General features: G+C 40.5%; 1 protein-coding gene and 1 long non-coding RNA gene across 2 annotated transcripts; one reads left to right on the plus strand and one right to left on the minus strand.

The window, feature by feature from the left end:
* Positions 1-14,820: 14,820 nt before the first annotated feature.
* On the minus strand, positions 14,821-17,582 carry LOC110695029. Its single transcript, XR_002506022.1, has 3 exons — positions 17,130-17,582; positions 16,959-17,015; positions 14,821-15,281 (listed from the first exon to the last, which is right to left on the minus strand). It is a non-coding gene; the product is annotated as an uncharacterized LOC110695029 (long non-coding RNA).
* A 2,550-nt stretch (positions 17,583-20,132) lies between these two features.
* On the plus strand, positions 20,133-21,494 carry LOC110694949. The gene is made up of 2 exons (XM_021872138.1): positions 20,133-20,688; positions 20,777-21,494. The coding sequence occupies exons 1-2, from the start codon at positions 20,676-20,678 to the stop codon at positions 21,391-21,393; spliced, it is 630 nt and encodes a 209-aa protein (XP_021727830.1). The 5' UTR covers positions 20,133-20,675; the 3' UTR covers positions 21,394-21,494.
* Positions 21,495-23,909: the final 2,415 nt, after the last annotated feature.

Below are 23,909 nucleotides of genomic sequence, written 5' to 3' on the forward strand. Positions count from 1 at the left end.
CAGATAATAGAAGTAAATTATTTATTTACTTTTGAATTATTATGATTTACTTTTGAGATATTTTAACTACTTTGATTTCTTTTCGAGCTATTTTTATTTACTTTATCGACATTTTGATTTACTTTTGTGTTTATTGTATATACTTTTACGATATTAATATATATGTACTTTTACGATATTTTATTTGTTTCGCGGTTTTTGGAGTCTCTCGGGAGAGTTGCAATTCCAAGAATGCGCGTCGACCGTCTGTTCCTGCAACACCACGGAAACTCTGGTTAGGTGGATTTCCGCCTCCGACGATCAAGTTAGAACGTTTCCGAATGTATAAAAGTGCAGAATGTAAAGGTTTTTCTCTCTGATTCAGAGAGAATTCTGCAATTAATATTGCTCGGGTTTTATGTGTATATTTATGAATGTGTAATAAATGAGGATTTTCCTCTATTTATAGTGGAAGGGGATCAGTTCCCCTTTTAGGGTTAAACTGCCACGTGTCAGTAGAATATTGGTTCCCCTATGACCTCTCTAAGCCTGACACGTGTCAGCATGCTATAGGGCCACGTGGATAGGGTATTTTTACTCTAAACATATGCCCCTCACAAGTGTGACGTGGCTTGCCACATGGCACTTGTGACAGGTGTCACACATTCTGGGAAGGAGACGTTTCGTCTCCTTCCCTCTCTCTCTTTTTTTTTTTGAATTCGAATTTCGAATTTGAATAGGGAGGTGACGGTTCGCCTTCTGGGTTCTTCTTCTATAAGTAGAAACCCTCCCCCTCTCATTTTTCACACTTTAAAAATTTTTCGTTTTTAAGAGAATGCTCTGATACCGGCTGCTATTTTATTCAAAACCATCCTCTTTATTCGCTCATCCGGTCACCGTCTGAGTGCTCTTTGCTCAAAGCTCATACGAACCGTTTGACCATACTTAAATTCCTTCCCTTAGCTCTCAATATACTCACAGCCGGTCACAACCGTCTAGGGCATCTTCAAGCAAATTTCCTTCAAACCGCCTGCGAACCTATTGACCTTTTTCTAGCTTCCCATACACCCACAGCCGGTCTCAACCGTCTAGGGTATCTTCAAGCAAATTTTCAAAAAAACGTCTGGGTCTTCAGTGAAGTTCAGTTGCTCTTCAAGGGGGTACATCCGGGATACCGTCTGGGGTATCATCAAGCAACACAAAGGATTTTCGGTTGCTGAATTCAAGGAGTCAACTACTTTCAGACTTCTTACAACTTCAAGGTACCGTCTCTACCCCTTGCAACTTTTTTGCGCTTTTTCCGGTTGTATAGCTTATAAAGAATAATGGACTCACCCAACACACACACGGCACGGCCTAGGACAGTTGTCAGCCATTCACCGGATACGACTGAGTCTAGGACTGGGGATGCTATTTGGGGGTGTTTGGACCACCCTTACTCTTCTGCAAATCCGACCGTCTCTGTTCATGTGCAGGACAGAATGGCTCGGACGAGACGGACGGCTGTAGACCCCGATTATCAGTCAGACGGCTCATCCAAAGCTCCGGCTGATGATGTACCTTATGACCAGGCGGGCGTACTTAGTACGCCCGGAGATGATATCTTGGAAGAATCCGAGAGTACAGGCGGCGAAGAGAGCATCTAGCAATCAAACTCTACTAAGTCAACCATGGAACTGGATGCCCCTCAAGAGGATGAGGAGGAATATAAGTGGCCCTCTATCAACAATCTAACAGAGGCGCACATGACCGCCCGGGATGTGGTCACTCTAAATGCCACCCTTCCCGCATTTTTGGAGAAGCGCCCGGTCGGGGCCGGATGGGAGATTATTGTGCCGCCTGTTGAGGCATCCGTCCTTTGGGATGACGACCTTGACCATGCCAATGATTATTTTGGCTGCTATGAGGCAGCGTTCAAAGCCGGCCTCCGGTTCCCCCTCCATAATACAATAAAGGCCATTTTAAGGGGTTACGACCTTGGCGTCTGGTAGCTAACACCCAACTCTTGGGTGAATATACTAGGATACATAGCCGCCTGCGAGATGCAGCACATAACGCCTTGCTAGGAGGCGTTTGCACACATGCACTACCTCAGCCGTGCCCTAGGCGGCTGGAATGCGTGGTATACATTGACCACGCATCCGGAATACATGATGACGCTTGACAAGCCGTCAAAGTGGAGCAACTGAAAGAGCAAGTTTTACATGGTTTCTTCCCCCTCGCTGCAAGTAAACCACCGGCTACGTCGCTACAACACACACCCGGCTCTTCTTGGAAAACAGTTTGTCCTTCCTAAAGTACCGGAGGAGTCTTGGGATCAAATAATGGAGCTGGGTCTGTTCAAAAAGACCTCCTTGCCTTAACATGATGGGACAGAAGTCATTGTCCCCAATAACAGGGTCCTTCATCTAGACTGGCTAAAGGACGATGTGTTCCTTTCCACTTGTGGCCTAAGAACAATGTTTAGAAGTATGTTGATTAATAACTGGCACTTTATGCCGTCTGTATTATACTTGAATGGGTTCTAATTTTTTTATTTTTCTTCCTTTCAGAGAAAAGATTAGAAATGGTGCCTCCCGAAAAGCCACCGGCTAAGTGTGCTGCAGAGATCCGGAAGGATCAACTAGAGAAAAAGAGGGCCCAACTGGCGGCCAAAGATGATGGGGTAAGCGCCGGCTGAGCTCTTTTACCGTTTGCATTGTTTGAAGCTTATTTTTGATATCAACTGGCTGTGTTGTTTTCCTTTTCAGACATGGAGCAAGAATGTTCCTCGTTCTCTAAGACAAATGTTGAAGAGACCGGGAGAGGAGCCCTCCCAGCCTGCTTCCAAATAAAGAAGGGTTCCGGCTGCCCCTGCCTCTACCGGAAGGCCGCCTGTGCCTGAGAGGCCTACTTCAGCAGGCAAAAGCCTGAAAGATCTTGGCCTAAGCTTAGGGCCGGCTGAGGTTAGAACGAGGGAGCCCAAAATTCCCTCAAGCCGGGTGCTTGCTGTAGCATCCGGCTCCAATGCGGCTAGGGGTGGAGTGACCCCTCAGCCTGAAAATCAAGGTACTGCTCTCACCTTTGATCCCCCCTGGCCGCTGGGGCCTATGCGAGTCAAGTTCCAAGCTACCCAATCAGGGGATTCTTCAGGCAGCCGGCAGAATATAGGTGTTGCATATGCTCAATACTTAACCGATAAATCTATTGATGCAGATGCCTCTTCACGTTAGCCGGATCTCCAAAATTACGCCAAGAGAATGTTGAGGACCCTTACCCGGTCCGAGAAGGAGGCGGTGCCGGGTATAAACCAGGTCAACATAGACCGCATCAACTCACTACTCTCTAAGAAAATTCAACGGTTGGGGTGCTTTTGTGCCACTTTATTCTTTTGTTGGGTGTTGCGTAATTGAAAACTAACCCCTTTCCGGCTGATTTTGCAGGTGATGTTGAGGGTAGAAGGAATGAAGGTCCCCTTGCGGAAAAGCAAGAGGAGGTAAGGGATGCCCAGAGAAGGCAGCCGAACTTATTGATGTTACCCAATATAACACCCTAATGTATGAAATCCAAACTAAAAGCCGGGAGATGAAACAGGAAGAGCTAATCAAGGAGCTCACGACTGCTGCTGATACGGCTAACAAGAAGGCAACCGACTTTGAACTCCAAGTCAAAAACCTCTAGGCTGATGTCAAAGCCTTGGGGGATGCTGATAAGGAGAACACTGAGCTGCGGGCAGAGGTCAACCGGTTGAAGAATGAGTTGGCCCAAACCCAGGCAGACCACAAGGAAAAGCTGGCGGCTGAGCAAGACCAGCTGGTTACCAAGAATGAGCGCGACTGTGAAGAGCGCATGAAGATGGCCTGGTCTATGATCCATCTGGACACCGACTGGACTTTCTTTGACCTACGGTACAGATACACCACTGAGGTGTTTGATGCCCAGGTTCTCAGAACTAAGGAGTCGGCTCCCTTTGAAGAATGGGCCGGCATTGCCGTGGAGGAAGAGGAGGAGCAGACGGAAGATCAAATGCCGGGTGGGGCTAACGAAGCTCAAGCACAACAAACTCAAGAGGCTCCTCCTTCCGGCCAAAGCCAGCCGTCGCAGCAACAGCAACAGCAGCAGCAGTAGCTTAATTTGTTTCCTTCTATCTTTCTTCTTCCGGCCTGCGAGCCCTGTAGTTTGTTTGTATCTCCTTTCCCCGGACATAGGTCTAACTGACAATCTTTTCATATTAATGTATTTTTTCGACTGAGTCGGTTTTGCCTTTGATATTATTTGATTCAATTTTTGCAATTTTTGCTCGTACCAATCTTTTTCTTTTTGCAATTTGATTCGATACGTGCGGTATGCCGGATGAATTGGGTCTACCTGCCCCTGGAAGGTTGTTTGCTTAATATTATTCAACTCTAAGAAGGCAGCCGCCCATACTAGCATCCGGACAAATAGATAGGCAGTCATTGACCGTATTTTAAGAAGTAAAATTATCCAAGTTGGATTAACAGACGATGCCGGCTAGGGCCAACTTAGATTATTCTTTTAACCGTCTGCGAATTACCCTTTGGGTATCAGTCATTATCGTTTGCTGGTATGCAGGCGGCCATTGGCCGGGCGTATGCATCATATCCAAGTTGTGAATTAGTTGCTAAGGTTTTGACCTTGCTTAATTTGGGTTTGTAACCGGTTGTAGTGCTTTTGGGCAAAGACCGGCTACATTTGACCAAGATTTGAGTTACCATCTGTGTCGATTAGAATCAACGACCGGTTTTATCTTGGTTTCAATTTATCATTCAAATGGTTTTAACCGATTTTCTAGGTTAAAACCGTTTGAGTTATGATTTATAGAACAATATACCACCCAAATGGGAGATGCTCTCTTCGACGAATTCACTCAAATGGGCATCGCCGGTTTCCTGCTCATGTTGGAGCAGGTGGTTTAAAATATATCCGGCCATTGCCTTATGAATGGCTAAGTTTGATACTTAGCCTACGTCTACTCAGTTTAGAGCAGATGGTTGCCCGGTTGAGCATTGCACAAATGGGACTTTGTACAAAAGAAAATGGAAATAAAGCATTCTTTCATTAATATAATTTATTTACAAAAATTTACAAGTCCTTAGAAGTAGTACTTTTTCAAGTTATCAACATTCTAGGTTCTGGCTAGCTGCCTGCCGTTTGAAGTTTCCAGGCGGTAGGGGTCGCCTCTAATTTCTTCAATAATCCGGTAGAGGCCCTCCCAATTAGGGGTTAGCTTCCTTGCTCATTTGCCCTACCGGTCGCCTCCATTTTTCATAGCACAAAGTCCCCCACCTTTAGGGGCCGTTTGTGTACTCTTTTATTGTAGGCCCTCGTCATTCTCAGACGATATATCTCATGACGCAAGGTGGCATTTCCCCTGCGCTCCGGGAGTGAATCCAATGCTAGACGCATGGCCTCCCAATTTGCCTCTTCATCATAGAGCATGATTCGGAGTGTTGGCTCATAAAGTTCGGTAGGCAGGACGGCTTCAGTGTCGTATGTCATGGAAACGGGGTTTCACCGGTTGCCCCTTTTTCAGTCGTTCTAATGGCTCATAGGACATGAGGCAACTCATCTGCCCATAGACCGCCATCCCTTTCAATTTTCTTCTTAATGTCGTCTGAGATGAGCTTGTTGAAGGCTTCAACTTGGTTGTTTGCTTGGGGGTGGCCGATTGATGCAAAACAATGTGAGATCCCTTGATCTCCCAACCAGCTCTTGAGGGTAGGCGTTTCAAACTAAGGGTCATTGTCAAAAACCATAGACATAAGTACCCCAAACCGGGTAATGATGTTTCTCCAGATAAAAGAGATGACATCCTTTGTCTTAATACCCTTGGCCGCCTCTGCCTCAACCCATTTGGTGAAGTAATCTACAGCAACCAGGATGTACCTTCGTCCGCCTGTAGCAGGCGTATATGGACCCAGGATATCCATGCCCCATTTTGCAAATGGAACCGGATTGTAGATAGCCGTCAAATCGGTGGATGGTCGGTGTATGAGCCGGCCAAATTTTTGACACTTATCGCACTTCTTCACCATATCCATGACGTCTACCTCAAGAGTGGGCCAAAAGTAGCCCTACTGCCTAGCCCTTTTTGCTAGAGTTATGCCGCCTATATGTGATGCACAATAGCCCGAGTGCAAATCCTTTAGAACCTCTTTCCCCCTTTCAGAGGTAACACACTTCAGCAGCGGCTGGAGGTAACCCTTCCTGAAGAGTTCCCCCTTGTAGATCTCAAAACTTGAGGCTCGCTTTTTCAACGCAGCCGCTTCTGAAGGGGCGTCCGCCAAAGTACCGTCTGCCAAATTGGCCCGGATGGCATCCATCCAGGTAGAGCTTCGGTCAAGAACTCCAATAGGATCATGTTCAATGCTTCTTTTTTTCCATGACTTCCCAAAAGACTGACTTAAGCGCATCACAAGTGGCGGATGATGCCAACTTAGAAAGTGCATCCGCCTGATTATTTTCTGACCTGGGCACTACTTTTCTCCACCCACATGAGCAAAAAACGAGGAGGCTCAGACATCGCTGCTCCCCACTTTTCTAGGCCTCACATGACTCTTGCTGGCAAAACCTGTCCTTATCTCTTTTTAAAGACATAAGCTTTGGTTGGGCAAATGGATTAGGCAGTTCTTTCCAAAACCTATCACAGATAATATGTTAGTGTATGCATAGTCTTGAATAACTTCAGTGTGTTATGCTTTTTATCTATTATGATTTACTTTTGAAATATTTTGATTTACTTTTAGAGAAAACCTATGTAGGAATCGAACCTAAACCTCCTATGCATTTGCATAGTGCTCTACCATTTAAGCTAATAGGTTTTAGCAAATAGGGCACACAACTCATGGTATACTCAACAATGGCCACATTTCACTTGGAATAAAGGAGAAACCAATTACCACAACAGTTTCATGGTATATTGTGTAATTAAATAATATGAAAAGTGCCTGCAACCTTCTTGTATTCAGCAATTACCATAACAATTTCATCGCATTCCTACACTACTTTTTGCGACCCACATTTGGAAGCCACTGTGAGCAAGAAACTTGGAGGCGCAGCCATCGCTGCCCCCCACTTTTCTTGACCTCACCTGACTCTTGGTAGCAGGACCTGCCCATTCTCATCCCTTGCAACAAATCCCAACCCATGCACACTCCCTTCATAAATGTGACCATTGAAAATACTTCAACCCAGCCAAGAGTGGAAGGGAGACCAACCCGAATTGATGATTGTATCATGGGAAGGTGGGGATCAGTATTGATTTTATCAATGAAAACAGCAGCACTAGTATTGGTTTTATAGAAGTCAAGGAGGTGCCAAGTCTTGCAAGAACTAGCAGCTTAGCTTGACTTCAGGTGCAGCAACCTAGCCCTATTAATCACATCCTTAACTTTCACACCAAAATCCTTTAGCACCAATTGACACAAACTCTGCCAGCAATTGGTGGCATCCTGCCCCATTCATACTCCTCCCTACCTATCATAGATTTTCTATCAATAATGTAGTTTTTAAACTCCCCAACCACTGGAACAAAACCCATGACTCCAATATCCCGGTTCTGCCATGTCTCATTAAGCACAATAGAGTTCTTATAAGACTACGTCACCACGCACCCTACGCCAAAAATACAAACGTAAAAAATTCCTCATTATTGTTGGCATTAGTTTACTTTAAGAGAGGATTGGTTTACCTTATAAGGATATTTGATTTACTTATATAGGTACGAGACCTAGTATACCAACATTGACAATAACATCAACCCAACCAGATTCCATACCACTTATTCTGTTCTCCCCCTAATTTTAATTGCTCATAAAATATAAATAATAGTTTTAGTTTTTCTATTTACTTTAATCTATAATTTGTTTACTTTTACTGGGTTTCTATCTACATTTGAGAGCATTACAAAACTTCAATTTTAATCACCAACGCCCAATCAACACGAAAATTCAAACCAAACAACCTCATATATGTCTGGCAAGACTCTAGAATCCACTCCAGAATATTCAAATTAAGTAATTGAAGCATGATTCGTGGGCAATAATCAGGCCATTTCTAAAATTTTAGAACACATAACACATTACAATAAAATTACTTTTCATCATAACATTTACATTAAACTCATACTTAGATTATTTGAATTCATTTTACTTTTAAGTGTAATTAATTTACTTTTAAAAATAAATTCGATTAAGGCTAAAATTGTATAATATACCTATATAAAATCCATTTGAATCTGCCTTTTGAGAAGAAATAATTAAATTCAATGTCGAAAACCAAATCTTAACATTATATAAAATTAAACCAATATACTTAAGTAATATTCTAGGATTAGAGCGAGTTCTTAATCAGTTCGCTCGACTTCATCCAAAGATAATAAAAAAGAGAAAAACGTTAAAAATTACTCAAAAAATCAGATAAAATTCACTCATAAATAATTTCATAAAAATTAGTATATTTTGTAAATTACCACCCAAAAAATAGTCCAGTTTTGATATAACCACCCAAAAAAAAAAAAAATTATATTACCACCCATTAAATTAAATTATTGCTCAGATTACCACCCATTTAGCAATTCCGGTGACTTTTACGTTTGTGGACCCCACCAAATTTATTTTCCTCCTTTTTTTTTTCCTTCTATCTCGATTTCACTCTATTCTGAAATAGCAAAGATCAACTTCTCCCTGTTTGTGAATGAAATTCTTCAAAAATTCTCAAAAATTCTCAGAAAAATCCAGTAATCAACTTTGTCCTCCTTCTATGTTCATAAATTATCAACAAGGCTTAGAAAACAAACCCTAATTTTTCCAATAAAACCTAATTTTGTGTTCGTTCTGTAAGCATTTAATCTTGGGTTTTTGCGAAGGCACATTGGGGAAATTCGACAATTTTTGGGATTTTGCTGTGGAGCAGTGGCGTAGGTTCGTAACAATGGCGTCGAAACAGGTAAGCAATTGTGTTGAATGAGTTTAATTTTTTACTGTTGTTGTTTGTTGATGGTATAATTGCAATTATGTAGAAAGTTAGGGTTCATTGTGTACCTTACTGAATTAATAAATGTAGGTCACTTATTCTGTAGTTCTTGTTGAGTTGTGTAAGTATGTTGGTAGGACATTCAATTGGGTTAATTGTTTATTGCTGCTATGTACAACAAGTCATTGCTTTTTTTACTTTTTCTTTGTTTATTGTTGTTGTGGTAAATATTGCTTTATTTTATTATATGGACAGCTTGCTGGTGATGTTGAATGTGTTGATGTTAAGGTTAGATTAGGGGGTGTGTTTGTGACCAAACAACTAAGGGGTAAGACTTTGTGTGGGTATGAGGGTGGCTGTGAGTATTGGAGGTACAAGTGCAGAGTGAGTGAGTTGTTAGTGGACTTCCTTAGGGAAGCTTGCATTTGGGGGTTTGTGAAATTTGATTTGTTTGTGCCAAGCAAGTGGAACATTTGGTATAAACAAGAGGGGAAGACTTGGTCAAATGGTAAAAAGGAAATTGTAATTGATGATAATGTGAAGGGCCTTTTGGAGACAAAGAGTAAGGGTGGGTTTGTTGTTGTATATTGTACTGACCAAGTACCCAAGTTATTTCAGCCCATCCAAAACAGTAAAAGCAAACCTTAAATGAGGAGAAGCCCAAGGTTTCTGCAGCCCTTGCCCAAGGAGAATGATGAGACAGAAAAGAACAAAAAGGGGGGGCATAAGGTTGGTGAGGACAATCAGAAAACAGCAAGAAAGCTTTTGTTCTCAGAGAGTGTGAAAGGGAAGAAAAAGCAAGGTGAAGAGGAAGGCACATCTGGAAGAAATAGGGGGATAGTAAAGGGAAAGTGGAAAACAAAGGAGAAAAGGAAGAGGAAGACAAAGAGAGAGGTTGAGGTAGAGTTAGCTTCTGGATCTGGATCCTCAAGTTCAGAAGATCTTGACACTGACATAGAGTGGGAAACAGGGGAAGAGGAGGGGGATTTGAGGATGCTGACATACATGAAGGTGTTGACAACACAGTAAACAAGATCATTAAAGAAGTGAATGCTAGTTTACAGTGTGGGGAAGATAGGACTGAATATGAGGTGGAGAACAATGTTGAGGTGCTTGAAAGTGAGCTGTTGAGCAAAGAAATTACTGTACAGGGAGAGTTCACATCAGATTCAGAGGAGTTGGACAACCCTAGAAATTCAGATGATGAGCAAGATGACTATACATGGTTCCATGCCTCAGTAGACTTTAAGAAGCCTATTCAGTTGGTAAAAGGACTGAAGTTCCTCAACAACAAAGTTCTAAGGAAGGCTCTGAAGGTTCATGCCATTGAGAATAGGTATGAATATTGGTTTTTGCACAATGATAGCAGCAAAGTAACTATCCAGTGTAGAAAGAGGTGTCAGTGCAAATGGAATAAAAAGAAGTGTAGGCTGCCTCAGTGTACATGTGTTGGAGGGAGGAGATGTCACTTTAGGGTTGTTGCAAGGAGTTTGAATTTAAAGCACAAGTGCTTAAGGGTGAGAAGCAACCTGAACCTAACTGCTGAATTCTTAGTAGAGACATGCATTGAAGATTGGAGAAGTGAGCCTGGGTGGAAAATAAAAAGCTTCAGAAGGAGGGTTTTAGGTGATTTTGGCATAGAAATTACCTATAGCAAAGCTTGGATGGCAAGGGCAAGGGTTAAGCTAATGATTTATGGTTCAGTAGCAGAACAATATGCTAGAGTGTGGGACTATGGAAAGGCTCTGATGAAATACAGCCCTAGGAGTGATTGTAATGTTGTGGTTGATGGATTGCAGCAAAATGAGGCCCCATTATTCTTGAGGACGTTTGTATGCCTTGCACCTTTGAGGAGAGGATTTTTGTCTGGTTGTAGACCAATAATTGGGGTTGATGGATGCCATCTCAAAGGTCCATACCCTGGTCAGATACTAGTTGTAGTTGGTAAGGATGGCAACAATAATATCTTTCCTATTGCTTGGGCTACAACAGAAATAGAAAACACATAAACATGGGTTTGGTTCCTTGAGAGCCTCATGAAAGCCTTAAAGGATGATGAAAGAGGCCTAGGATATACCTTTATATTTGACAGACAAAAGGTACACTTATATCCACAAATTTATTGTGAGTTATGATTTAATTTTGAAGTTAGTGCACTGTTTTTTGATATTTGATGTGTGAACAGGGCTTGCTAGAGGCTTTGCAGCAGGTTGTGCCTTATGCAGACACAAGGTACTGTGTCAGACATATATGGGCTAACTTCAAGCTGCAATTTAGTGGATCCACTTTCAAGGAGTTGTTCAGGTCAGCAGCAAGGGCAACAACACTAGTAAGATTAATATATGCAGTGTTTTGTAATGTTGTCTGTTACATAAAAAATCCATGTGTGTGTTTTGATTCAATAAGTTTGAATGTTTACCCTTTTTGTTGTAGTTTGACTTTGAGGTAGCTATGGAGTCAATAAGGTTCTTGTCTGAGGAAGCCTTTGAGTATCTTGTTGAAATCCCAGCTAAGCACTGGTCTAAACATGCATTTAGTACATTCCCAAAGTCAAACATGTTGCTCAATAACATTTGTGAGACTTTTAATGTTGTAATCAAGGAAGCTAGGGATAAGCCTATATTGACTCAGATGGAGTGGCTTAGGAGGTACGCTATGAAAAGAAACCATGACAAATGGGAAAGTTATGAAAAAATGGAAGGGAAGGTTGTTGCTTATGTGAAAAAAACATTTCAAAGGATAGAACTAGCAGCAAGGCACTGCATTGTGCAAGTATCTAGGGGTGACAGGTATGAGGTTGAGCTCAACTCAGACCTAGTCACAGTTGACCTAAGCAAGGCAACATGCACTTGCTTCCACTAGGACCTCACTGCTATCCCCTGTGTCCATGCATATGCATGCATCATGGACAAGAGGGCAGACCCTGAAGATTATGTGGACAGTGCCTACCTTGTGTCTACATACATGTTGGCATACAGGCTTGAGTTTGCAACTATGCCTAGTCTTAAACATTGGGAAAAAATTAAGCTGAGGCAACCACTACCACCAGCCATCAAAGTCCAACCTGGGAGGCCTAAGTCTAAGAAGAAAAAGTTGGAGCAGGGAGAATTGGGTGGGCAAAATCAGGAAGTGCAGCAACCACTGAAAAGAAGGAGCACATGTAAGAATTGTGGCCAGCTTGGACACTATGCCAAGACATGCGAAAACCCTCAGTTCACACCAATTGCTGTCTCTTCCCCAAAGAAAGAAGGAGGAAGGCCACCTGTGAACGGTGCCTGGGTGACTGAGGAGAGAAGGAAGAGGGCAGAGAGAGCTTTGAAAAAGGTAAAAATAGTATGCCAGTTGAGCTTTGCTTTTTATATAGTATTGGGGGGAAAAAAACTAACTTAACTCTATTTTGTGTGCTTTACAGAGTGCAGTTTGTGGTATTCCAAGAGGTTCCCTCAAGAAGAGAATCAGAGGTTGCAGCAGCAAACTCAGTTTAGTCAAGCTTCAAGCAATACAGCTGCCACAAACAATGCACCACCTCCTTCATCTTCCACCACAGCTGCAGCCACTGAACCAAGACAACAGCCACCAAGACCCAAGCTTAATGTACTTAGACCTAGGAAGTAGATATAGGTTGCTGCTAGTTTGGTTGTAAATTACTACTAGAGGATAACTGCACAATCTTTTGATTAGGATAAATGAAATATGGATGGGATTGTTACATTTGAATGGCTGTAATGTGTTGAAATTAAATGAACTTGGCATTACTCTTTTGTTCAATGCAAAACAACTCTTTTATTATGAAATACATCTTGTTTATTTCATTGTGCAACAACATAGTAGTAGCATTACAGTCATCCTTCATCACCCCTTAAACCAGTTTAAGAATTACAACAAAACCTAAAACTAAAATTACAGAACACAGTACAACAACAACAAACATAAGCTTGCTGTCAGAATTCTCATTGCTGCACATCATACTCTTCCTGTCACCACTTAGGGCCTTGCATTTCAGCTTCAAATTGTCAACCTCATTTAGCAAACATCTTCTTTGGCCAGTCAAGTCATCAACCTCTCTCTTCAGTGAGTTAATTTCACCCTTCATCAGTTTTTTTTCAAGCAGAAGTTGGTTGATCACATCTCTCTGCCACTCAGTTCCATCATCAATGTCTGCCCATTCAAAACACTTGCATCCCCTACTTTCAGTGACAGGGTCATAGAATTTGCAAGCCCTGAATTTCCTCCCTGGATTGTCCCTAGTCCAAGATGTCAGCTTTGAAAGAGGCAGTCCACAATTGCATTTCTTCTGGTTAGTGAGAGATGAGTTATTCCTGGACATTTTGTAACCTGCAAGTGCCACATCAAATGTCAATCTCTACAACTAATTCAATTACACAACATATTAAACACATCTATTTCAACCACACCTACTCATTGTGGTGGTTGACCTCCATAATGAGGATAACCAGGGGGTGGCCATGTCCCATTTTGTTTCATCCTGTACTCCAAAATACAGTCAGCCAAGAAACCAGGGTCATCTGTGCTCCCACATGTATGGTATACATGACCTTATTAGGTAACCTCCTAATCATCTTGAACACATCACCATCATCCTCTAAAGTCCTATACTTCCCTCTATAAATATACTGAAATGTGGGGTGCATAATGTCAATTGATCCTTCTACTGGGTCTTCCAATTCACGAAGTTTATCTTCAATTTCAATTGTTGTATCCAACAAGTTACTTTTCCCTACTTCATATTCAATGTCAATAACAACACTCAAATACTTAAATCTGAAAACCACCTTATTCTCCTCCATTTCTGCCACAACAATTCCAACAACAATTAATCATAACAAGCTCAACACAGCATCATTCAATCAATCAAAACAGTACGAGGAGAAAATATTGCAAACACAATTACACCAAAGCTAACTAACAATCAATCATAAAAAAACCCAATTGAATAATACCAGGTACCCTAATTGTTGAAATAGCACAAATAATTCATGCTTCGAACAAGAACCCTAACTACCTTAGCCCCCAATATTCCCCAATTACAGGGCAACAAGAACCCTAATTTACGATTCCCCAATTTTTCCCCATTTTCACCTTAACAGGAACCCTAAATTAACAAAAAAATTAACATACCTGATGCGCAAATTAGTTGTAGTCTATCTTGGAGTGCGTCTGCAATTAGGAGAAGCATTTTGGGGAAAAAATTCTGAGAAATTTGAAGAACAAAATGGTTTAAAATTTAGGGGAAGAGTTTTATTGGAAAAAATCGGGGAAGAAGTAATTTTCAAAGCAAAAACTAGCCGTTATTAGTCGTTGGGTGGGATCCACAAACGTAAAAGTCACCGGAATTGCTAAATGGGTGGTAATCTGAGCAATAATTTAATTTAATGGGTGGTAATAAAAAAAAAAAAAAAAAAAAAAAAAAAAAAAAAAAAAAAAAAATTGGGTGGTTATATCAAAACAGGACTATTTTTTGGGTGGTAATTTACAAAAAATCCTAAAAATTACTCGAATTTATCTTAGCAAAATATCACAAGTATTAACATTTTACATCTCCATAATACTCATCAAAAACAGCCAAAATCACGCACAAGAACACTAAATTCATAATAATATTTTGCGATTTTACAGCAAAATTAGATTTATATCTATATAATCGGATTATTGTATGAAAAAACCCTAAGAGTCGATTTATACCCAAATTAACAATGCTTACCTTTATCATTGAGAAATTATACAGCAAATTTAGCAAATTATTGAAGAAAAGTGTAACTGGTAGCAAATTCACATTATTCGAGCTGATGATCGAGTTTAGGAAACTAGAAAAATGCTTGAAGAGAGAGAAAATAGCGTCAATGAGAAAGAGGAGAGAGAAATAAGCGTTTGATTTTTGTGAAATGAATTTAGTTTGTCTGAATTAATCATAGCCGCCTATTTTGTTTCAATCCAATGGTTGAGATTAGTCCTTAATTCCTATTATTCGGCTAGTTCTCACCGTAACTTAGTTATATATTATATAATAATAATAATGTAGCTACAAAATGTGTATTACAAAGTACAATAAACAAAACATTCATCAAGTATATTTCTAATCTAAATTCTAAACTAAACTAGAATCGACACATGTATTTCAACAAGTATCGGTCAAAAATTGAGCTAACTTGTCTCGAACTTCGTCAAGTATATTTCTAAACTAAATTCTAAACTAAACTAGAATCGACACATGAATTTCAACAAGTATCGGTCAAAAATTGAGCTAACTTGTCTCGAACTTCGTCGATCTCTATATTAGTGAATGGCCCTACTCTTGCCGTCTTTGAAACCTAAAATAAGACAAATTATAAGAGAGGTATATTATAACTTAATAAAAAATAAAGGCACATAAATTTATAGCGTATAAACTCATAACTAATAAGTATACATTAAAACATGGATGTACTCTTAAAATTAGGTAACTTTGAATATTTATGGCATTTCAAGTCATAGAAACACATAACTAAGTACTTTAGACATGATTTGAGTGCTATTTTTCTCATTCACATTAAAACGTGGAATTCAAACAAATTTGAAGTCATTTTGCTTATTTTTAGTCTACTTTGGTCTCAATAAGTCTATAAACTAAGTAAATTGGCTTATTAATGGTATTTAGAGACATAGACACTTATAACTTTACTAAGTAATTTAGACATGATATGAGTGTTATTTTACTCATTCACTTACACACATGGAAAATGGGCATGTTAGAAGTCTTCCTTGCTCATTTTGGACCTTTATGGTCATGTTTAGTCCCAAAACTAAGTAAATTGGTAAATTAGTGGTATTATTGGTCCTAGATACTCATAACTAAGTAATTTAGACATTATATGAGTGTTCTTTTGTGCATTTACTTAAAAACATGGAAACTGGGCAAAGTAAGTGTCATATTATTCATTATGGTACCGTTTTGGTCATATGTAGTCCCAAATCTATATTACTTGACATATTAATGGTATTTAAAGACATAGAAACTCATAACTAATTACTTAAAGCATGGTTTGAGTGTTACTTTATTTATATACATTAGAACATGAAAAACGGGCAAGTTACAAGTCATTTTGCCCATTTTGGAACCTTTTTGGTCTTATGTATTCTTAATATTAGGTAACTTCGAATATTTATGGCATTGCAATTCATAGAAATACATAACTAAGTATCGTAGACATGATTTGAGTGTTATTTTACTCATTCACATTAAAACATGGATTTCAGGCAAATTTGATGTTATTTTGCCTATTTTAGTCTATTTGGTCTCAATAAGTCTATAAACTAAGTAAATTGGCTTATTAATGGTATTTAAAGACATAGACACTTATAACAAGGTAATTTAGACATGGTATGAGTGTTATTTTACTCATTTACTTATACACATGGAAAATGGGCAAAGTAAGAGTCATATTTGTTAAAAGAGGGTTAGTGAGTACCTACTCTATATCCTCAATCGAAGTGCAACTTTTGACTATATCATACATGTATCTCATCACGTAGTAGCACATTCAACTCCACCTTCTTGTTGTGCACACTAATAATTCAAGGTCATTTAACAAGGGTTAAATCATTTACTTATTATACAATTTTCTTTTAAGATAGTAAGAGCATATAATTTACCTTCATTGCTTTCCATGTGGGGATTGCATACTTACATATGTACCCAGAAAACAACTTAGGGAAATGGCAAGCCAAGATATTCCTTAGAATAAAAAATAAGGCATACATTCAGCACCAACAGAGTGAGATTAAACGTCCAAAAACAGTTCCAACCGGGGACTATTCAAGATATACTCCTAATGAGTATGCCTTGAACGGGTATCTAGGCACATGATGATGCAAATGATTTACTTATACATGTCAAACACTATTTATATCAGTTTCATAATAAATAAATTACACTCAAACATAGCATATATATGACCATTAAAGAATTTAAATAGAGAATAAAGAAAGAAAATGTGAAAAATACATACCAATATTAGCTTCTACGGAATTGTCTATAATCCGTAAAAAGCTCAACATAAAGGGACCTAAGACAAAATCAAGCGTTAACACATGTTAGTGACTTGAATTTCACAAAAATAAAAAGAAATAACCAAATTATATATTATTGGACAAGAAAATCAATGACAAAGGGAAATTACCAAAGAGTCGATTTTCCTAACAAGCTTGAACTGCAATTCCATAAATGCATTCACTGCATTTATGGTTTCTTCAGGCTTCGCCATCATCCCATATCTTTGTTTTTTTCACAGATTAAAAGATCAACTTTCCGAAAAGAAACTTTAGAATAATCAATGGCATCCTAATTTTCTTACAAGATTAAAGAATATGAACATAGTCAATTAGAGAATAAAGAAAATAAAATAAATAAATAGATAAAAAACATAACATATATATGGGCTGGGTGCAATGTCTGAACAACCAGGAAGCTAATAGACGCTCTCCCAATCAAGGTTAGTTTGATACTATGTGTTGACCCTTTTGGTTTTGATGGACAAACTGACAAACTTGACTAATGAGCGTTTTAAATCTTTGGTGATTAAAGGGTTCAAGCTAAGTTCGTTCCGGAGTAGGAACGTGATTCAAGGGATGCGGAGTAGCATTCTCTAAAAAAGCCTCATGCAAATCTCACGTTCTAGTTTTAATTGTGAGCACTCAATAATATAAGTTTGGAAAGGAACTCAATGACTTATGACTACTGGAATAAAAATTAATTTTAAAACATTTACGTTAAAAATAATTTTTAGAAAAGATAATTTATAAATATTTTTATCTAGCTTATTATTTTCAAATAAAGATAATTAATCGTAGATAATTATCTTAGTTGTTTTAAATAAATAATTAATTTATAAATTATCTTTTTCAAATAAAATCCTTTTTAAAATAAAATCTTTACAAACAAACTTTTGACAAAGTCAACAAGCAGTTTTATTGTTGCATGAATCTGTCATTATACGGTTTTGTCAAAGCAAATATTTAGCAAGTTGTTGAGATAGTGGATTAGTGAGCAAGGCAAGGTTACCTCCTTCATGATCACCATCTGTCACAATTACTCCACAAGTTGTTAGTGGGGTGTTGACATGTGTACGTGATTATAGTGGGAGGTTAATGACTAAGCCTTCTCTATAAATACTCATGCAATCTATCTCAGTAAGTAACTTACAACTCTTGAGCATTAAAATTCGGGACTTGTTATTCATCGCCCGCAAATCTCTACATAAAGCCCACATTTTATAATTTTTTGACAAATTTGCCCTTTTTATAATTTTAACCGAAGATAAATTTTTCGCACTAAAAAAATGTGGAGCAGCACCGGATCGCCGAGGATCACCGGAGAATCGCCGTCGTCATCGGAAAACGAGGTTCGTAACGCATCGTAAGGACGAAATGGTGGCTGGCGCCTAGCCAAAAGGCCATGCCGTGGTTGTGGCGCCTAGCCAGGACGCCGCCACCGTGGTAACGGCGCCTGGTGGAGAAGCCTCGACCATAGTAGTGGCGCGTGGCCAGGACGCCGGAGCCACGGCCAGGGCGCCTGGCCAGGACGCCGCCACCATGGCGGCGGCGTCCTGACCAGGCGCCCCGGCCGTGGCTCCGGCGTCCTGACCAGGCGCCCAGGCCGTGGCTCCGGCGTCCTGGCCAGGCGCCACTAGGGGAATATATATATATTTTTTTTTTTTATTTTTTAATTTAATCCCCTTTTTTTTTTTTTTTGTTTGTTTTTATTAATTTAATCTTAATGTAATTATATTTATACGTTATATGTTATTGTTACAGGATTATGGTGGAGACGGAAATGATTACAGTGGGATTTTTGTACATGATGGCCTGTTCGAAGATGCTCAACAAGCGATTGATTGGGCAAAACAGGTTGCAATTAGATCAGGCTTTTGTTTAGTAGTAGCAACTCATAAATCTCAACGGGATGGTAGAATGGATCGCATTTTGAGATGCGACCGTTATCGCAAAAGAGAAGAACGAGATTTCAGTAAAGCGATTCGGTTTGACTCAAAGCGGAAAAGTTGTGGGTGTCAGTTCCGAGTTAAGGTTCGACAACATCAAAGGCGTGACGGTTGGGAAGTGAAGGGTTACGGCAAATGGGGATATCACAACCATGAGTTGATAGCATACAAAGTGGGGCATCGGCAGTTAAGCGGCCTAAGTCCAGCTGCGAAACTAGTTGTAAAAGAAATGAGTGATGCTCAAGTGAAGCCCGCTAAAATATTAGCGTCTGTGTTAGAGAAATTCCCCGAAGACCAGCCAAACCGAAGACACATCTACAACGTCAGACAGAAATTGAGGTTTGAACGGTCAGAGGGAAGGAACCCTATACAGCAGCTTCTGCACCAGGCACAAGCACGTGGTTACCTTTACTGGTTTGAATCTGACGAAGACACATCGGAGGTAACTCATTTGTTCCTTGTCCATCCTGATTGTGCTGATATGATTTCGTCTTGGCCATCTGTGATTTTGATCGATTCAACGTACAAGACAAACAAGTACAAGTTCCCACTAGTTGAGATGGTTGGGATGGCTCCAACGAACCAGAACTTTCTGATTGGTTATGCAGTCATGAAGGATGAGACGGCTGCGAGTTACCGTTGGGTGTTGGAAAAGTTGAGAAACTACATCGGCCCAAATGTACAGCCATCGGCCATCGTAAGTGATTGTGAGGGAGGTCTTTTTGCCCCTATAGCGGAGCTGTTTCCGGAGTCGAGCCATTTACTGTGCACATGGCACATCAACAACTGCGTGAAAGTCAAAGCCTACAATCTTTTCAACAAGAATTTAGTAACAGCAGAGACATTGGTAAATGGTAAGTGGCGGAAGATCATGCAAGCTACCACAGAGGCAGAGTACGATCGAGCCTTGGAAAACTTCAAGGATGCGTACAAGTGGTGCCCGCCAATCGTAGACTATGTGATGCACCAGTGGGTACCTCAGAGGGAAAAGTTTGTCAAATATTGGACGAACCAAGTTCTTCATTTTGGGAACACTACGACATGCAGAGTCGAGAGCGCTCATAGAGCTTTGAAGGACTGGATTGATTCGTCCACGGCTGCTCTGGATACACTGTTCGAGAGAATAAACAAGGCTATTGATACTCAGAGGAACGGCATCAAGAACTATCTCGAGGACTCCAGACGACGACATGGCATGTTGTATGGCCATTTCATATTTAAGATTCTCCACGGTCGTGTGTCACACCACTGTTTGGGGTTGATTCTGAGCGAGTATACCAGGATGAGGGATTTGGGCGATGAAGTGGCTATTCGGTGCGGATGTGCTATATCAATGACTCATGGATTACCTTGTGCATGCACCATTCACCGCGTAATTACGCAAGACAGGGCGTCGTTACATGTCGATCAGGTTCATCCATTCTGGCGGACACTCGTTATCGGAGAGCATGCTGTTCCGCATACGGTTCACCGTGAACAGGAGGAGTTGGAGCAGTTTCAGTTGATGTTTGACCAAGTGTCCTCCAGTCACCCTTCGATCATTCGTAGTGCTACACACATACTTCATGACATGTTCAATACATCGTGTTTGGATACCGAGGAACCGGAAGGGGTCGACAACCACGGCGGAACAAGAGTGCGTTTGAGTACATTCGCGGTCGTGGCCGTGGCCGTGGCCGTGGTCGTACATCCTCATCAAGTGGCAGCCAATCATCGTCGTCGGTTAATATGCCCGGCACCGGTAAGACATTCGACTTCAATTTCTGTTGTTGACTGTTTGATTAGTTTACTGTTGACTTGTTTATTGTGTTTATTGATGTGTGTAACAGGGAGAATGGACATTGAACATTTTCCATATAAGGACAGGATCCCTAATATCATGATGCCATTCTTGGACGGGTGGAATGATGTCATTGCAGATGGTAACTGCGGATTTCGGGTTGTGGCGGATGTGTTTCAAATGGGTGAAGACAACTACGGTTTAGTGCGGCAGTTGATGTACAGTGAAATCGCATCAAACCGAGATGTGTATGGCCATGTGTACGGCGAGGACTTGGATAGGTCTCTGCAGCGTATCCGGTGGGGAGGGGGACCTTGCGGTCAAAATCATTGGTTCGATGCGCCACTTGATCTCTTTGCCGTTGCAAACATCTACAAGTGTGCAGTCATGCATTTCGGCCTTGGTTTACATAGTCGAGCCTATTATCCATGTACAACGGTTCTGCCCTGGTGTTCGCGCGAGACCGTCACCAGACCGGTAAGGGACGTTGCTATTGGATTTCTTGGGCCGTCATACAGACATTTTATCCGATTAGACATGTCACCCGATTTTTCGGTCCCACATATCATACCGAAGTGGTATGAAATTCGTAGAGCAAGCGTGGAGGGTTGGGATGCTTTGTACCATGCTCGCGTGCAACAGTGGAACAATTTAATTGCCATGTAGTTTTTGTTGATGTACACCTACCTTTTACTATGAGGCCTTGTATTGTCAATACTATGTCATTTCTATGTGTTCATTTTTAAAAGATAATGTTTCATTTTAAACTCGTATATCCAGGTCTGTAACAACGTCAGACATCCAGTGATACCTGCTGCATCAGCCCGGCTCGAGAATCCTAACTGGCGATACAGATACGCCAGCGTAGCCGACCCCCAAGAAAACTGGCCTACTCTGTCGGGCTCACACGCGTCAACTATGTCGCGTGGCCTGAGCTTGTTCCCGCTCTTATCCGGAAACAAGGTACACCCGAGAAGAAGAAAAACATATGCAGCCAGCTGTGTGTCCTGCGTCCTACGTGCCGTAGGGTGCAAACATCGCTGCAAGACGGCTGCGATCTTAACGCCGCCGTGATCCCACACACCAAGTGCCGATGTGTACAGCGCAGCCCTATCCACCGCCAACAGCTCCGCTAGTAAATCTGCCTGATCCGCATCAGTGACGACAGATGCTCGGTTTCCCTCCACGGGAATCCCAAGGATGGCCTCGACGTCATGCAACATGATCGTCATCTCACCGAACGGAAGGTGGAACGAGTTCGTATCCGGCTGCCATCGCTCAACGAAAGCCGTGATCAGCGTCCAGTCAATCCTGTCGTGCATGGTGGCAGGAAGGTGACTCACTCTAGTGCCCCTCAATCGCCCGACCATCTCGCTCTCCTCCGGCCAAGCATCAGCCCAACTACACAAAAACCTACAAGTCTTTTCCCGGGTTTGGCATTTCAAAATGCCTGTATCCAAAGCCCTCTCCTGGTCCTCCCAAATACGGGTAGCGATGTGTCCTAAAAAGCTAGGAATCACACTCCCGTCTATAGGTCCCCCGGCCACCTCACCCCTCACCATCCAAGAATCATTAACGGCCCTCGACCGTTTTCTGCTACCCGCAGACACAGTGGACGCAGATGATGTGCCAGATCTACTAACAAACCTACCATCTCGACCCTTACGCACATCTACCCTATGCGTCTCATACGTATCATCAAGCCTCTGACTGAATGGACCGTAATCATCATATGGTCCACTCTGATCGTCGACATCCTCATCTGCATCATCCTCGTCCTCGACCTCCTCCTCCTCGACCTCCTCCTCCTCCTCCTCATCATCATCATCATCATCATCTTGATCGTCCGCAGAACAGTGCACCCGTTCTCTGCGGGCCGAGGCCGAAATACCACGGGATCTAACGTGTCTGGGCCCCGAGCTCTCCATTGAGTAGATCGTACTCCTCACGACGTCAATACTCTTCCCCGCACCAGGTCTAAATTGCGATGCCTAACTCCAAGTAAATAACGAAACATAATAACGAAAACAAATTAAAAAAAGTCGAAAATAAACACAAAAGCAAATAAACAAGTCACGGAAATAAAATTATAAACATAAAAAATATAAATATATACAAGACAATATACATATAAACATAAGAAATATAAACATAAACATATACCAAAAACAAAAAATATAAACTACAAACAAAAAAAAACAAACATAAACAAAAACAAAAACAAAAAATATTACCAAAAACAAAAAATATAAATACAAAAAAGGACGAAAATAAACACAAAAGCAAATAAACAAGTAACGGAAATAAAATTATAAACATAAAAAATATAAATATAAACAACACAATATAAATAAAAACATAAAAAATATAAATATAAACATAAAAAAATATAAATATGAACAAAACAATATACCAAAAACAAAATATATAACCAAAAACAAAAAATATAAACAACAAACTAAAAAATGAAAAACATAAACAAAAACAAAAAATAAAAAATGCAAAGAAAAAACCAAAAACAAAAAACTAACAAAACTTAAAAAATTTAAAATTGCAAAAACTTAAAAAAAGAAGAACATCAAAATTTTAAAGAAAATTTATAAAAAAAAAAGGGAACTTATAATTTTTTTACATACAAAAATATAATTCAAAAAAAAAAAAAATACATAGGAACATAAAATTAAAACCAGATACAATTTTTTTTTTTAAAAAAAAATAGAACATAAAATTAAAACAAATAAAAAAACAAAATTTAAAAAAAAAAGATAAAAAAAAAAGGGAACATACAATTTAAAAAAAAGAAAAACAAATTTTTAAAAAAAAAAAAATTCGAAAATAAAATTTAAAATTAAAAAAAAACAAAAAAAAATTTAAAAAAAAAAAGAGAAGGAGGCGCCTAGGCAAGACGCCCGTACGGTGGTGGCGGCGCCTAGCCCAGACGCCACTACCACGGCCGTGGCGCCTAGCCTATGCGTCGCCGCCGTGGTATTGGCGTCTGGGCTAGGCGCCGCCACCACCGTATGGGCGTCTTGCCTAGGCGCTTCCTCCGTGGTGGTGGCGTCTCGCCTTGGCGCCCCACCGTCGCCGGAGGTTTTTTTTTTTAAAAAAAAAATTACAAAAATTTAAAAAATTACCTTCTGGCCGGCAAACCGCCTTCCGCCCACCGCCGGTGCCACCACTTC

The sequence above is a fragment of the Chenopodium quinoa genome, unplaced genomic scaffold (assembly GCF_001683475.1).
Source record: "Chenopodium quinoa cultivar QQ74 unplaced genomic scaffold, ASM168347v1, whole genome shotgun sequence".
NCBI classification, from domain to species: Eukaryota; Viridiplantae; Streptophyta; class Magnoliopsida; order Caryophyllales; family Amaranthaceae; genus Chenopodium; species Chenopodium quinoa.